Here is an 18,295-nt window from a genome sequence, read left to right on the forward strand (position 1 = left end):
GCTTTGGGAAGCAAGAAATGCAATTGCTTCGCCACTTGCGAAGATCTTTGCATCCTCGCTCTCCACTGGAGTCGTACCTGAGGACTGGAGAGAGGCAAATGTAATTCCTCTCTTCAAGAAAGGAAATAGGGAAATCCCTGGCAATTATAGACCGGTAAGTCTCACGTCTGTCGTCTGCAAGGTGTTAGAAAGGATTCTGAGGGATAAGATTTATGACCATCTGGAAGAGCATGGCTTGATCAAATACAGTCAACACGGCTTTGTGAGGGGTAGGTCATGCCTTACAAACCTTATCGAGTTTTTTGAGGATGTGACTAGAAAAGTTGATGAGGGTCGAGCTGTGGATGTGGTGTATATGGACTTCAGTAAGGCATTTGATAAGGTTCCCCATGGTAGGCTCATTCAGAAGGTCAGGAGGAATGGGATACAGGGGAACTTAGCTGCTTGGATACAGAATTGGCTGGCCAACAGAAGACAGCGAGTGGTAGTAGAAGGAAAATATTCTGCCTGGAAGTCAGTGGTGAGTGGGGTTCCACAGGGCTCTGTCCTTGGGCCTCTACTGTTTGTAATTTTTATTAATGACTTGGATGAGGGGATTGAAGGATGGGTCAGCAAGTTTGCAGACGACACAAAGGTCGGAGGTGTCGTTGACAGTGTAGAGGGCTGTTGTAGGCTGCAGCGGGACATTGACAGGATGCAGAGATGGGCTGAGAGGTGGCAGATGGAGTTCAACCTGGATAAATGCGAGGTGATGCATTTTGGAAGGTCGAATTTGAAAGCTGAGTACAGGATTAAGGATAGGATTCTTGGCAGCGTTGAGGAACAGAGGGATCTTGGTGTGCAGATACATAGATCCCGTAAAATGGCCACCCAAGTGGACAGGGTTGTTAAGAAAGCATATGCTGTTTTGGCTTTCATTAACAGGGGGATTGAGTTTAAGAGTCGTGAGATCTTGTTGCAGCTCTATAAAACTTTGGTTAGACCGCACTTGGAATACTGCGTCCAGTTCTGGGCGCCCTATTATAGGAAAGATGTGGATGCTTTGGAGAGGGTTCAGAGGAGGTTTACCAGGATGCTGCCTGGACTGGAGGGCTTATCTTATGAAGAGAGGTTGACTGAGCTCGGTCTCTTTTCATTGGAGAAAAGGAGGAGGAGAGGGGACCTAATTGAGGTATACAAGATAACGAGAGGCATAGATAGAGTTGATAGCCAGAGACTATTTCCCAGGGAAGAAATGGCTAGCACGAGGGGTCATAGTTTTAAGCTGGTTGGTGGAAAGTATAGAGGGGATGTCAGAGGCAGGTTCTTTACGCAGAGAGTTGTGAGAGCATGGAATGCGTTGCCAGCAGCAGTTGTGGAAGCAAGGTCATTGGGGTCATTTAAGAGACTGCTGGACATGTATATGGTCACAGAAATTTGAGGGTGCATACATGAGGATCAATGGTCAGCACAACATCGTGGGCTGAAGGGCCTGTTCTGTGCTGTACTGTTCTATGTTCTATGTTCTATGTTCTTGACTATCGCATCTATGTGGGAGGTCCAGGACAGTTTTTCCGGTTATTGTCGCTCCGAGGAACTTGACACTTGACACTCTCCACCTCAGCTCCGTTGGTGTAGACAGTGGCATATCCTCCTCCTTTCTCCCTGAAATCAATGATCAGTTCTTTTGTTTTGCCGACATTGAGAGAGTGATTGTTACCATTGCACCACGACACCAAACGCTATCCCCTTCCTGTATTCCGACTCAACTTTGTTTGATATCCATCCTACCACATTGGTATCAGCAGCAAATTTGTGGATGGCGCTCATATGGAATTTGGCTACATAGTCGTGGACTTATAGGGAGTACAGCAGGGGGCTCCCACTGCATCCTTGCGGGGCATCAGTGTTGAGGATTATCATGGAAGAGGTGCTGCTGTCTATCTTCATTGATTGCGGTCTGTGGGTCAGGAAGCTGAGGATCCAGTTGCAGAGCGCAGAGAAGAGGCCTAGGTCTCAGATTTTTCAGATTAGTTTTGTAGGGATTATGATGTTGAAGGTGGGGTGTCATTGATGAGTAGGAACCTGACATTGGTATCCCTGTTATCCAGATGTTCCAGAGATGAGTGTAGGGCTAGGGAAATGACATCCTCTGGACTTGTTTTGCTGGTAGGCAAATTGCAGGGGATCAAGGCAGACTGGGGGACTCACTACCTCTTTAATCTTCTCCAGCCTGCACCTGCCCGAAATATCTGCACTCATCTGATTCAGAGTTGCCTCCTTAAATCTCTATACATCTGTACCACACTTTCCACTTTTAACCACTTCTAACAATCTACTTTTGCAACTAAGCTTTTGGCCATTTGGCTCAATGTATCATATGGTCCAGTGCCAAATTCTACATCATAATGCTCCTGTGAAGTGCTTTGCAAAGTTTTATGAAAGAGGCTATAAACATTCCAATTGCTGTTGCTAAGGTACAGTGGGTATAGTATTAAATTCTATGCTGTAAGACAGATTCTAAAGTTGTAAAGATATTTAAGCACTAGGTTACAACTTGTGAGGAAATGCAAATGTGCAGAAAAGTCTGACCCTGTGGGGTTTCATTGTTAAAACAACACAAATTATTAGGTGATTGGAAAGTAGAGTTTTACACTGTAAAATACAGTAAAAGAAAGTTGACAATTTGCATATTTGAGTGATCAAACATAGAAGTACAAGATTGAAAGAAACACTTTTAGGCCAGGGAACAGGAAGATAATCTCTTCAGAGTCCTGAAAGTCAGTGGAATTCAAGAACAGGGTTATTGTTTAGGCATAAAACTACATTAATATTCTAGTTTAGATAGGCATATGAAGGGAACACAGTAGACGGGATATGGAAACAAGATGAGTAAAGGTAATTGGTTGGGCCCAAAGGTCTGTTTTTGTGTTTTAAGGTCTATCTAACACTATGTAAATCTCTATGCAATGCTGAGTCTGCAAAAACATAGGCCGCACACCTTGGATTTACATATTTTGAGTACCTCAATTTTTCCTTCACCATTTGGATCTTCCTCAACACACATTTCTTTGAGAAACATTTGTTCATCTCTTTGTCAATCCAGTTTATTGTGTAAATGAAAGATATATAATTTATAATGCTATTTGTCTGATAAACTTTAACTCATATAATTTGTAAATTCTTTCACTTAGCAGACTTCAAAGTTTCCATTGACAATCAGAAGTCTTGAATTTCTTGCATAAGCTGCAGGAATGGAAAGAAGCTGTCAAAAAAGTGTGGGTGGCCAAACTTCAAAATCACTCATAAACTAGCGTATATAATTGAGTATTTAATAGAAGTATCGCATAGAGATTATCATAGCAAACATGTTGTAAATAAACGTTATCTTGAAATGAAAGTAACACCACACGATTACTCACTTTCATATTAACACGGGAACAGCCTCCAAATATGAATGCAATGTTTCCAGCAACTGCCAATCCAGGGCCATGCCTACAAAATAACAAAACTTAATTTTAAAGACTGACTTGACAAAAAAGAAACTTAAATTTTATGCAAGTTGAAGACAAAACTGGGTGCCACAGTATATTGGTTCATGTTATTATGTGAGTTTGCAACTTTCCCCACTGGAGATATTTTTATTCTTTCATGGGATGTGGATATCACTGGCTAGACCAATATTTATTGCCCATCCTTAATTATCCTGGAGAAGGTATTGGTGTGCTGTCGTCTTAAGCCACTCCAATCCTAGGGTATAGGAACAGCCAGAATGCTGTTGGGAAAGAAGTTCCAGGAATGGCGATACAGTTCCAGATCAGAATGGTGTGTGGTTTGGAGAGGAATTTGAAATTTGTGGTTTTCCATGCATCTGCTGGACTCTTCCTTCAAGGAGATATTGGTTACGGCTATGGAAGGTATTGTCGGGGGAACCTTGTGAGTTACTGCAGTGCATCCTGTAGATGGTGCACATTGTTGACGCTGAGCATCAGTGGTGAAGGGAACGAATATTGAAGGTTGTGGATGGGATGCCAATTAAGAGGACAGTTTTGTCTTGGATGTGTCTGTTACATGTGCAGTTGGGAGTGTGTGCTTCCCCTTTAAGAGACGGTTTCAGGTGACAGGAGGGGAAGTTTTGGGTCAGTCTAAATCTTACTGCACAGCTGTAAATACATTTAATAAATTGTGAACAAAAACAGAAGTTGCTGAAAAAGCTCAGCAGGTCTGGAAGAACTGTTCTGAGGAAGGGTTACCAGAACCGAAACGTTAACTCTGATTTTTCTTTGCAGGTGCTGACAGACCTGCTGAGCTTTATCAGCAACTTCTGTTTTTGTTCCTGATTTACAGCATCCACAGTTCTTGCGGGTTTTATACAATAAATTGTTCCTGGTTCAAGTTCTACAGATCTACTTCTTGGTCTTTTTATAATCTATAAATTCACCTGAGCAAAATAACTGGCAAAGAATCATGGCCCACTAACTGTGTGCTAACACCATTTTTATAAGTAAAGGAGGAGACTGAGTGTCACTAGGGCTTTAAAAATAGTGCAGAATTAAGGAGGTAGTGTGGTAGATTTGGTGGGAGACAGATCAAAACGTCAAGGGAAGTGGTCATGAGGGGACCCGGGCTGCAGTCAACACCAGGAAAGAAGGGTACTCACCGGGACGCAGGCTGAGAACAGCAGCTGTGAGGGGACTCCATCTGCAGCCAATGCTGAAAAGTGGATACTAATGGGGGGCCGTACTAAAATCATCACAGAAAGTGTTCACTGAGGGGACTCAGGATGTGAGTGGCTACTGGCTACCTAAACACAAGTGACAGTCAAACCCATTTGAGGCAATGGGACTGTTTAACATAGAGACGGAAAGTTGGATTCTGTACACCAAACACTTTAATGCTTACTCGAAAGCAAGCAGAATGGGTAAAAACTTAATGGTACTGGTTTTCTTGAGCACAATTGTGAGCAAGACCTTCGCAAATCTAAGGGGTCTGACGCAACCAAGGAAACTATTGGAGAAGAATAAAGAACTACGTAGAGTGCTGGAAAATCATTTCACACCAAAGCTGTTGATGATCGTGGAATATTTCTGCTTTTATAAATGGGTACAACAGGAGGGAGAATCCATCTCCCAATTTGTGGCTGCCTTAAAAAAGGCGAGCACAGCACTACAAAATCGGAGGGTTCCTTAGATGGTTTGTGGTCTCAGACATGAAGCCATGGAAGCTACTAACAAGGAGAGACATGGATTTCAAGGCAGGTTTCAAATTTGTTACCTTAATGAAGTTGGCAGCCAGCAAAGCAACACAGATGGGTATCGATGCCCAGGTGCATAATTAGTGGAGTACTAACTGCAGAATGTTGCCAATAGGCAAGTTTGGTCACAAGGTGTCAATGAGTTGGACTCAAAAAGCCATTGCTGAAAATGTAAGGAAGTGGGCCACATTGGACTGTAATCAGCAATTTCAGACAAACAAGAGAGCAAAGTCAAAAAGAAACAATCCTGATGACAAGGCACAAGGTACACGTCACCAGCCAGGGAGGAGACAGAATGTCAGCAGGGTCTGCAGAAGATACAGAAGGCTCAAAGTTTCGGTTAAATATTTTATGGGTGCAGGGTGAAGCTGATTTTTTCTGGGTTCTTCCTAAATTAGAGGCTAAGAGAGTAAAGATGGAAGTTGATATAGGTGCGGCAGTGTCTCTGGTTCAAATCAGGCTGTAGGGAGAAGTTAAAGGCACTGCTATTGAAGGTTGCCAAGATTACATTGTGGACATGCACAGAACACGTGGTGCCATCGAAGGGCTATACACTGGTGAAGTTACAGGTAAGGGACCAGTGTGCAGAACTCCCTTTATAGTAGTGAAAGGAGACTATGTTGCATTACTTGTACTCTCCCAGTTACAAAAATTAAATTGGAGTGAGGTTAGTAGGCTGGCAGACTCAAACATGAGTTTGCAAGAAATCCGAGACAAGTATAAAGATGTCTTGACGGGAATTCTGGGGAAATGAAAGTAGTTGAAATTACAATACAACTGAAGCCAGAGGCTCATCCAAGGAATCTGAAGGCACATCCAGTAAAGTACACCATTTGGTTTAAAGTGGAGGTGGAACTGGAACAGCTGGTGAACATGGGAATGTTGGGAAGAGTAACAATCAATTGGTTTTAAATATGACTTCAGCCAGTGGAGAGATTTCCTCCAATTCTCATTAACTCTTGTTTTGCTAACATTCCTTGATGGCACAGTCAAATGTGGTCTTGGTGTCAAGACAAGTCATTTGTCATCTCACCTCTGGATTTCAGCTGTTTTGTACATTCAGACCAAGAGGTAATGAGATCAGGAGCCAATGGTCCTTGGCAGAGCCCAAACTAAGCATCAATGAGTGGTCTATTCTTTTGCAAGGTGCCACTTGATAACACTATCAATAAACCCCTCCATCTTTTTACTGATAATTGAGGGTACATTACAGGGCTATACTTGTCTGGGTTGGATTTGTCCTGCTAGTTGGAGACAGACATTCTTATGCAGCAGTCTACTCTTGCAGTTGATGCTAATGTTATCGTGGCTGTGAGACTGGTTGGCTGGTGTCATTGCTAATTATGGAACACAAGTATTCAGTTATATCATCAGAATTCTGCCAGGATCAATTGCCTTTGAAGTGTTAGTGCAAATAACCATTTCTTGGTTCTGTGTGAAGTGAATCATATTGGCAGAAAACTGGGATGCATCTGTGATGCATGGCAAGTCAAGAGAAGGCCAAGATAGACCATCCACTTGAATCATACAGTCATACAGCTCTACAGCATGGAAACAGACCCACCAGTCCAACATGTTGATGCCAATTAGACATGCTAAATTAATTTAGTCTCATTTGCCATCATTTGGCCCACATCCCTCTCAACCTTTCCTATTCATATACCCATCCAGATGCCTTTTAAATGCTGTAATTCTAAGAGCCTCCATCACTTCCTCTAGCACTCATTTCATACACTCACCACCCTCTGTGTGAAAAAGTTGCCTCTTAGGTCACTTTTACATCTTTTCCCTCTCACTTTAAACCTATGTCCTCCAGTTTCACACTCCCCCATCTTCTTGTGCACCAGGGAAAATAGCCAATTGAAGAAGCTTACAAAAGTTTCACTCTGATGTTTTGCACGAATGTCCTAGGTTCTCACATCATTGAGGATTGGTATATCTCTGGACTCTTCTCTGTTACTTGTTTAATTGTTCATTACCATTTATAACTGGATCTAACAAGATTGCAGAGCTTAGATCTGATCCATTTTTTGTGGCATTCCATGCCGCTTATACTGTTTAACATGCATGTGGTCCTGTGCTGTATCTTCACCAGGTCGACATCTCATTTTTAGATATACCTGGTGCTGCTCCTGGAATTTCCTCAGAATTCCTTAATGAACCAAGGTTGATCTACTGACTTGATGGTAACGGTAGAGTGGGAGATATACCAGACCAAAGGGATATAAATGCTGGATAGCAAGGTGTAGAGCTGGATGAACACAGCAGGCCAAACAGCATCAGAGGAGCAGGAAAGCTGATGTTTCAGGCCTAGACCAGTTCAAAAAGTTCAAACTGAAACAACTTTTGTTAGTCAACCTTGTCCATATAGGTATAAATACAAACATGGTATTGCAAATAATAGGGATCAGATGAGGACTGTTGTGAACATCAGAAAAGTCACACTAAAACTAACTGCACGGGAGAATGTCTTCTTTCGGAGTTGAAGCTGAACAGAGTTACTAAAATACATTTGGGTACACAGAACTGCATTGTGCAAATATTCTTTGGTCTGCAAAGAAGGCAAAACTGGGTTACGTTCTCTTAAGCTGATTAAAATTAAGGTGCAAGGAAAATTAAATTTAACAAAGGCATAGGAAGTGTTGTGATTTCTAAGATTTTGGAGTAGATTTGTAGCTGGGTTGTGGATGTTGAGATTGGTTGGCTCGCTGAGTTGGTTCATTGATGTTCCACAAAAATTTCATTACCCTGCTGGGTAATATCATCAGTGTAGCCTCCAACGAAGCACCGTTATGTTTTCCCACCTGTTTTTTAAACTCTGGAGTCCGTTGAGCTGGATTACCTCACTTCCGGTTTTCCTTTGCAATGGAGTGTATATGGGGTCGAGTTCTATGTGTTTGTTGATAGCTTTCTTCGTGGAGTACCAGGCCTCCAGGAACTCCTGTGCCTGTCTCTGCAACTTCAACCTCAACAGTGTTGTGATTTTTTTAAGCGTGATTGTAAAACTCACAATAACAACATTGTTATGCTCAAAGCTGTTTCTCTATAAGGGATACAGTAACAATAGAAAGTCAAATTAAGCAATACATAGAATTGATTGTCATATTATTAGCTGTGCACTTGTTTCTGATTTTAAACATCAACAGTCTCTGTCATGCAAAATAGATAATAATTCATTTATTTCTGTTCAATCTTGATTCAGCTTTTAGTACTCTTCTGCGTCACAGGTGGGACAATAGAACAATGATACATGGGACTGTTTTCAAACCATTACCTTATTGCACCATGGAATCACTTGCCTTCCCTCGCTCTAATGTCCTCCTCTTGGTGGCGTCAACATTATAGTGGAGTGGAGATCATAGAAACATGGAACCATAGAAAATAGGTGCTAGAGAAGGCTACTCAGCCTGCACCACATTTCACCACAATCATGGCTTATCATGCAATCTTAGCATCCCAGTACCGCCCTCGCTCTACATCCCTTCAGCTGAATGAGCCACATCCAGCTCCCTCGTGAACATATCTAATGAACTGGCCCCAACAGCTTTTTGAGGGAGAGAATTCCATGGGTTCACAACTCTGAGTGAAGAAATTCTCCCTCAACTCAGTCCTGAATAGTGTACATTTATTCTTAGACTTTGACCCCTAGCTCTGGATTTCCCCTATATCTGGATCATTGTTCCCACATCTAGTCTTGGTAGTTCCATCAGGATTTTACATGTTTCCATGAGATTCCCCCATCATTCTTTAAGATTCCAGTGAATACAAGCCCAGTTGATCAGTCTTTCCTCATATGTCAATCCTGCCATCCTAGGGCTAGACTCTCCCAATATCAAGAACGTCCTGCCTCAGACTAGGAGCCAAAACTGCACACAACACTCAAGGTGTGGCCTTACCAAGGCCCAGTATAACTGCAGCAAGACATCTTTACACCAATACTCAAATCCTCTCACTATGAAGGCCAGCATGCCATTAGCTTTCCTCATTGCTTGCATGCCAATCTTTAATGGCTGTTTTACTAAGACACCCAAATCTCATTGCACTTCACTTTTTCCTGAACTGCCACCATTCAGATAGTATTCTGTCAACCAAACTGGATAATCTCACATTTGTCCACATTATATTGTATTTGCCAAGTACTTGCTCACTCAGTCAGTAGGCCCAAGTCACCCCATTCCCTTCACACCCTCCTTACTATATACACTGCCACTTAGACTAGTGTTATCTGCAAATTTAGAGAAATTGCATGCAATATTTAAATCCAAATCTTTAATGTTTATTGTGAACAATATACAATTGCACTAAACCCTGCAGCACCCCACCCATCACTGCCTTCTGCTCTGTAAAGGACCCATTTATTCCAAATCTTTGTTTTTTATCTGCCAACCAGCTTGTTATCCATGCTAACACATTACCTCTGATACCACGACTTTTAACTTTCCTTACTAATCTCGTGTGGAACCTTGTCAAAAGCCTTTTGAACGTCCACATACACAAAATCTGCTGATTCATTATTGTCTAATCTATAGTCACATCCTAAAAAAATTCCAGAAGATTTGTCAAGCATGATTTGCCTTTAGTGAATCCATGCTGACTAGAGCCAATTCTGTCATCACTTTCTAAATGCTTAGTTATTGCACCCTTAATGACTGACTCCAGCATTTTCCCCACACCTGATGTCAATCTCATCGGCCTATAATTTGCCATTTTTTCTCACCCTCCTTTTTTAAAGACTGGGGTCACATGAGCTACCCTCCAGTCCATTGGAATGTTTCTAGAGTCAAAAGAATGCTGGAAAATGGTCACCAATGCATCAATCCTTCTCTGACAGCAAAGAAATCTATTCTTGATTGCCAGCAACTCTGCTTTTCCCTTTCCAAGTTGTCAGAAATTGTAGTTTAACTATACATAAATATTAAACCATAGCACCATATAGAAATAAGGACACGTCTGGCTGTATAATGGAAAATGAATTGGTGTCATGGTGTAATTATACCTTATCCCTCTTATCCTCAACTGAAAACCACTAAGTCTGGTGAATTATTAGTAGGAAACAAGGAAATGGTACAGATATTTTGAGCCAGCAACATGTATCTGTGTTCACACTAGTAGACATTGGAAATATCTCAGGATTAGAAGAAAAATCAAGAGTCAGGAAGGAAGGGGTAATTAAAGTCGTCACTATTGCTTAAGCAAGGTATTTGAAAAATTAATTAGAGGCTGATAAAACACTGGATCTGCATTCCCAGTACTTCAAAAAGAAGCTACAGAGATAACAGGTTAATTGGTTGAGATCTTTCAAAATTTCTTGGATTCTTGAAAGTAACACTTGTGTTCAAAAAAGGAGGGAGCTAAAAAGGACTAAACAATAATATACAGCTTCTGACATTCTGAAGTGTGACTCCTCAAAGGGGTTGTCAGCTAGAATTTTGGGGTCACAAGCTCAAAGTCAGCAATGATTGCTTTTGAATTCCGTGTGTACACAGATGAGTGGCATTTTTAATCATGGGAGATTTTTTAATAGTGGGTGTGACCTAATTGAGGATCTTGGAAGCCTGAATCCTGTCCGGTAAAACCTAACGTAAATATTGGGTGCTTTATAATGTGGATTAAACAACTTTCCCCATGAAATAATTCCACAGGATTTGGTATCTTGTCACCAAGTCATCCTTTATGTACATATGGAGAGAACTTGACACTGATCCAGTTCCCTCAGAGCCAGCTGTCAGAGTGAACAAGATGTCTAACACCCTGTTTTATCTGTCAGCCAGGGCTCCTTGATTGGACCAGGTTAACAGCCCTAAGCAGGGAACTCATATTCTGTGAGGTCTATCTGGCTGACGTTGTTACAATCATTACACCCCACTACTTCTATTCTCACAGGTCTTTGATCACCTGTCATACGCCTCTGCAACCCCTCCACCAACGCACGCAGATCGCCTCTCTCGCCCATGTTCCCACAGGAGTATAGTCCCCTTACAGGCCACTCACTTCCCCCAAACTCACAGGTCTACAAACCGCATCTTCCAAAAGAGAATGTTTAAAAAGTATTGATCCAATATCTGTCATTCCATTATTAAGAGTGTAGTTGAAGAAAACCTAGAAAATCACAAGATAATTAAACAGAGTCAACTTGGTTTTGTGAAAGAAATACAAAAATAGGTAACTATTTGGGTATCTTTGTATATGAATCTGAAATTATTTATCTGTGGGTGCAACAAGTAATTAGGAAAGCAAATTGAATGCTGGATTTTAATACAAAGTCATCAAAGTATAAACATGTAGACATCTTGACACAACTGTAAGGACTGGTGAAACTAGAATGCAGTATACAGTTTCAGTCTCCTTAGTTAAGGAAGAATATATTTGCTTTGGAAGAAGTTCAATGAGGTTCACTGGGCAGATTTCAACAGAGATGGTGGTTCTCTAACAAGGTAGGGATAAACTATTATTTTGAGGGCATTCGTGCTTTTAAAGTTTGTAACTTCTGAGACAAACCCTAACCGGCTGGGAAATAGAAAAATGAAGGTAAAAACAGGAAATAAAAAGGGGAAGGTTGGTAAGGAAAGAAAACCTCAGATGAGAGAGACATTAAATGAATATTTTGGGTCAGTTTTTATTGTTGAGAAAGAAATGCAGGCTAGAGACATCAGGGAAATAAATATTTGTGTTTTGAAAACAGTTCTCATTACAGAAGAATAGATGCTGGAGGTCATAGAAAACATAAAGGTAGATAAATCTCCAAGACCTGATCAAGTGTATCCCAGGATATTGTGGGAAGTTCTGGAAGAAATCTGGACGACATATATATTTGTATCATCTATAAACAGGGGTGAAGCAATGGAGGACTGAAGGGTAGCCAAAGTTGTGCCTTTATTTTAAGAAAGGATGTAAGGAGATGCCTAGAAACTATAGACCTGTGAGTTTGACATCGGTGGTGCGTAAGTTGTTGGAGGTGATTCTGAAAGACAGGATGTACATGCATTTGGAGAGGCAAAGAATGATTAGGGGTAGTCAGCATGGTTTTGTATGAGGAAAATCATGTCTCACAAACTTGATCGAGTTTTTTAATGAAGTAACCAAGAAGATTGATGAGGGCAGAGCAGTGCCGAAGGGTAGGCTTCCAGGTTGAATGACTTTATGACTATAAACCAAAATGAGAGATTTAGAATCCTAAATATCTGTGAAGACTGCACCTTGATGAAAGATCATTCCGGGCTGGGTTTAGAACCTCAAGCTGAGAATAAGTTCCTGCATATTTTTTCGTTAACAACAGGTAATAGCCTAAAGATAGAATTAGTGGATCTGCACCATTCAGACTGAAATGAGCAGATGTGTACCATTCATAGTAAAGATTGTGCTCATGGAAGTCAGGTTGTGTGTGAGCTTCTGTCAGCGGGAGGAGCTTAATTCTTAGTAAGGAAGACTTAGTTTTAAATAACTTTATCATTGAGTTTAATACCAATATGGTGTGTGGACTGCTGAGTCATTTTCTAATATCTGCCTCAGCTGTATTTGCCATTTAAGGTATAATCTATAGTTTATAATTGATCACAATTTGCCTGTTAATTTATGTTTGATTTACTTTTATTGTTATCTAACACAATATTTAGTAATGGCTTGTTTGCCTGCTGTGCAGAAGAAAAACCTTGTTTGTCTTAAACCATGAAATCTTAGGTTCATAGACTCAGACAGTACAGAAGAGGCTCATCAGCTCGTCAAGTCTGCACGAAGTTACATCTTGTGATATCATTGCATTCATTAAAAAAACTGGGAAGTTAAGGGTAAGGAGGGCAGACGGGTTGGAAAATAGAGTTAAGGCCATAATCAAAACAGTGAAAATCTTGTTAAATGGTGTAGCAGTTTTTGTAATGTTTATTTGACTTTTGATATCTTTCTGAAGAAGAAATTATACACAATTATGCAAAATTCACCTGTGCTCACTGAGTTACCCGTGGTAAAGTGATGTCCCAATTTTCAAAATATCATCCTTAATTGCAATTTATCCATAGTCTCAACCCTTCTCACTTCAGTACCTAAGTCCAGTCCTACAATCTTCCAAATATCTGCACTCCTCCAATTCTGGCCCCTTCAGCATTCCCATCTTAACTGTTCCATCATTGGTTCTGCCTGCAATCTGGAATTCCATCCCTAATTCTGTTTTCTTTGTCATAATCCTTGAAACTACCTCTTCCTCTTACATTTTGCTAATAAACTTAGTTTAATATCACTTTTGCATAGCCTCTGTATAAATAGAAATTATTGTTATCCTTGATAACAAAGTGTAGAGCTAGATGAACACAGCAGGTCAAGCAGCATCAGAGGAGCAGGAAGGCTGGCGTTTCAGGCCTAGACCCTTCTTCAGAAATGATTATTCTTGTTGCTATTGAAGGAAGGTCTCAAGCATGCAGGTGATAAGCACACCACTAAACACCACAATGAACTATTCACTATGGAATAGTTTCTAGTAACGAAGCCACAGCCTACACTTCACCTTCTACATGAGATATCCTAAGAAGTCAAGGAAAAGGAAGTTTTTCCCTGTCCCCTGTCAATACCTGCCTCAGAGCAAGTGACATATATATTTAAAAACATTCAAGCCTCCAACAATTGAAGCTTTTTCAAGCAAATTTTGATTATTTCAATCTGTAAACACACAAAATTATTGAAGTTAAATTGTCACACAGATTCTCAAGAGACTTTTCATGAATTATCCATCATTACACTTACTGGAGATGATTTGCAGGTATTATGCTAAAAAAAGACATGCCATTGTTAGTTTATGAAAGACCATGAAGCTACAGAATATCATGTTAATAATGCATGATCTTTATTTGGAAAAAGAAAAGCTATTTGGCTTCGTTTCCAGAAGTGTTGGGCAAATTTAGTTAAAATGTTAACATTTGACCTCTGTTCTACTAGCAGGATCATGTCCAGTTTTGAAGGGGGATATTGATCACTGTGAGAAGCTGCTGCCCCCATCATGCTTTTGTTGAGATTTGCCTTGTTGCTGCTGCCTTCCAGTTCCCTAATATTATATTATAATACACACATTCAACATTCTGATTATTCTGTCAACTCTTTCTGACTCATTCTCCAAAGTACCAGCATACCAATCCAAACATTGTAAATGTTGTTTACCAAGCCCATCAATGGGGCTAGCAGCCCAATATCTGCACTGTAAAAAATAGGTTCTCATACATACTACAGAAACAAATTTCCCATTACCTAACCCATTCACCACTGGATTTATTTGGAACATGGGTTTAAACTAATTTGGCAGTGGGGAGGATTTCCAGGATAAACATTAGACCAACATACGTTGGATTGGAAGAAATGAACAGCATTAGGAGGGGGGGGTGCAAATGTGAGGCAGTCCAAGAAGGATTTGGAGTGCACTTATGCAAATACATTGAATATGATTAGGATTATAGCTAGTTGCAGACACAAGTATCAATGTGTGATTCTATCCAATGAGCGATAAACTAAATCTGGTTTAAACAAGGGGAAAAATAAACATTCACTATTCTGTAAGAAAGAGGAAATACTTATAAAAAAAGTCCCATTGGGAAGCATTTTGGGTTTCTGGGAGAAGGAAGGATGGAAATTGCAGAAGCTTATTGCAGAATTGCAGAAATTACAATTTTCTAAACCTCACTGAATTGAGGAGCCTAGCCAGTGGACTAGAGAATAGAAAATGGTGCAGCACAGTTCAGCAGAGAGGAGATTAAGTACAGCAATTACAAACCAGTTAGCCAAATGTCTGTGGTCGGGAAACTTTTAGTGGCATCATAAGGGGAGGCAATGTTATTGTGGTAATATCATAAAACCAGAAAACCAAAACCCAGGCTATTGTTTCTAGGACAATGGCTCAAGTCACATTGTAACAGATAAGGAAATTTGAGTTCAATATATTTTAAAAATTTGAAATTAAAATCTAGCCTCGTGATGACTGTGTAGCCACTGTCATAAAAATCCAGCTGATTCACTAATGCCCTTTAGGGAAGGAAATCTACTTGGTCTGGCCTATGTGTGACTCTAGACCCATGGCAATGGGGAATTAAGAATGGGTAATAACTGTGGGTAAAACCAGCAATTCATATTTCACGAATGAATAAACAAAAAAATGAAGTGAATTAGCATTTGGTGAAATATAGGTTAATAATTGAAAGTCAGTGCCGATATATTAATTAAAATATTGTTTGGATAATGCAAGTTCTTTGTTGAAATAAATGAGAAGATTGATAATGAACCTCATTATCTCCCACAGTCCAACCTCAGTAAATTTGTCATCCAGAATTTTGCTGCCTACATTCTTGCTCATATCACATTCTGTTCAGCCATCACTCCTGTTTTCACAGACCTTTGTTGACTTCTGGTCAGCAAAACCCTGATTTTAAAATCCTTATTTTCAAAATCCCTTTGCACCTCTGCAAAGATGTGTCTTGGTCATCACATCTCAATTCACAACACTGAGATAAAAGCAATCCCCTAATTCCAGCCTCCTGAGCACCCACAGTTTCAACTGTTCCATCATAGGAAGTAGTCCTTCAGCTGCCTAGGATCTAAGGTCTGTAATCCTCTAAACCTCTTAACCTGGCTTTCCTCTCTTGAAATGCTCCTTAAAAGCTAATGCTTTGACAAAGCTTTGACTATTACTTTATATGGTTCAATATCAATTTTTCTTTTATAATGCTCCTGTAAAGCATTTGATAAAAACACGATCTAAACACATTGATGCTATAGTTGCAAACATCAATTTGATTGATGTTATGATTGTGCAGCTCAAAACGATATTTAGTAAAGCACCATTATGAACGAAAATGAAGGGATGAAAGAGGAAACGTATAAGAAATTGTTTATGGGACAGCAAGCAGAGGAGTGTGAAAGGTTAATTTCGAAGCAAGTATGAAGTGAGTTTCGCCTAGAGTAATGTTAGGGTTACTGCTCATCCCACAGTCCACCCTCTGTAAAACTTAAGGTCATACAAGATGATCAGAGGATTAGACAGGGTGGACAGTGAGAGCCTTTTTCCTCAGATGGTGATGGCTAGCATGAAGGACATAGGTTTAAATTGAGAGGTGATAGATATAGGACAGATGTCAGAGATAGATTCTTTACTCAGAGTAGTAAGGGCGTGGAATCGCTGCCTGCAACAGTAGTAGACTCGACAACTTTCAGGGCATTTAAATGGTCATTAGATTAACATATGGATGATAACGGAATAGTTTAGGTTAGACGGGCTTCAGATTGGTTTCACAGGTCGGCGCAACAACGAGGGCCAAAGGGCCTGTACTGTGTTGTAATGTTCTATGTTCTATCAAATTTCTGTAGCCCGTGTACTTTCACTTCCTCCTCTGATGTTTCATGCAAGTGGTGAAATGCCTTATTTGCATGGAAGACCAGATTAATCCGTTTCTATGCTGAATGGAGTCGCATTTCAACACAGCATAGATATTTCCAGAATTTTATTCATTCACTATATGTGGCTTTGATAGCAAAGCCAGAATTTATTGCCCAAATGTCTTGTTTGGGAGGTGTTAACAGCCTATTCAGACAAATACAAATTAAGTTTGACAAATGGTTTACATACAAGTATCCTGTGCTTTCCAGTACTATGACTAGCGGAGATAACAAGGTGTAGGTGGATGAACGCAGCTGGCCAAGAAGCGTCAGAGGAGCAGGAAGGCTGACGTTTCGGGCCTAGACCCTTTTTCAGAAAATTTACTTCTGAAGAAGGGTGTAGGACTGAAACGTCAACTTTCCTGTTCCTCTGACGCTGTTTGGCCTGCTGTGTTCATCCACCTCTACATCTTGTTATCTCAGATTTTCCAGCATCTGCAGTTCCTACTATCTCTATGACTAGCGCAGCAGTCTTAATATACAGTACTTGGCTAATGGAATAGAATAGGAATTGAAAACATGCATACGCTTAAGCCTATTCCATGTAAAAATATACAAACAGAAATCTACATTGGTTAAATGTTGGATTTCTTAGATAAGCTTCTGCACCCAAAATGTTGCTTTTCGTTTTGCGCAATTTACCTTGGACACGGAGGATCTCCCCTGATTTCTTTCTTAATCCAGTGCCCACTTGCCAGGGCCATTTCGTGTAACTCGCTGCAAACAGTTCACGTCAAATTCATTCTGCAATGTAAACAATGTATATTCGTGATTTTGGAGTATACACCACTGATCACCAGGAATTTAGTGACGCTGCGTTGCAAAGCAATTTATTCCGAATATGTCACCGCTAATCCTTTCAGGTAACGTCCCGTAAACCTGCATTTACTACCTTCAATCGACAATTAAGATCGCTGCTGCATCTACTCCAGATATAAATGCTCCTTATTCGGACACTAACTCAATGTAATTTTAGACGTTTCACATTGTCCCCGTGCAGTTGCTACGCCACCTGCACACTGTCAATGATAACGTTTCCAGGGTACCGACTGTCAATGATACAGTAGTAGTACTGCTACACACAAAAAAGTTAACGCTTCAATATTTGTAACTAATTGACTTTTAGCCACAAGTTGAAATGCAGATTTTTTTTTAATCCAATTAGATATCCTGTATAAATCAAAGAGCCTGAATGTATAGTAGAACGAAAGCATTGGGAACAACCTAAGATTTTTTTTCCACCTAAACATGAAGTTAAAATGTCCCGTTGTTATCAGTTTGCTGGATTCAAAAACAAATCAAAAACCACACATAACTTTCTATTCTTTGAAACATCATTTATGGGCTCAGGACCATTTTATAAACAGTGACTAATGAGACGGCCTTTGGCCATGAAACGCATTAATGATAAGTCCCTCGTAAATCTTGCCTCTGCATCATAGGTAACCTTGATCAGATATTTTGAAACATATCGACATTCGAAAGTCCGTGCTTTTGCTGCAACAGGGTCAGTTGCTAAATACAATTCTTAAAATGATGCATTATTTATTCATGAAACCCATTTACACCAAGAAACTTGAGCTGAGTTTTCTCGTTAAAACCTGAAATGGCCCTGATTTTCCAAAACCCACCTTAATCTGGTATTCGAGATAATGGGAA

General features: G+C 40.3%; 1 protein-coding gene across 1 annotated transcript in view; it reads right to left on the bottom strand.

The window, feature by feature from the left end:
- The window catches only part of zmp:0000001301 (uncharacterized), a 146,025-nt gene that overhangs the window by 116,869 nt on the left and 10,861 nt on the right, over positions 1–18,295 (bottom strand). The window contains exons 2-3 of the mRNA XM_059645010.1: positions 17,279–17,380; positions 3,390–3,474 (exon numbers count right to left, since the gene is read on the bottom strand). Coding sequence (XP_059500993.1) covers positions 3,390–3,474; positions 17,279–17,340 — 147 coding nt within the window. The 5' untranslated portion in view covers positions 17,341–17,380. The remainder of the gene's footprint in view (positions 1–3,389; positions 3,475–17,278; positions 17,381–18,295) is intronic.

The sequence above is a fragment of the Stegostoma tigrinum genome, chromosome 3 (assembly GCF_030684315.1).
Source record: "Stegostoma tigrinum isolate sSteTig4 chromosome 3, sSteTig4.hap1, whole genome shotgun sequence".
NCBI classification, from domain to species: Eukaryota; Metazoa; Chordata; class Chondrichthyes; order Orectolobiformes; family Stegostomatidae; genus Stegostoma; species Stegostoma tigrinum.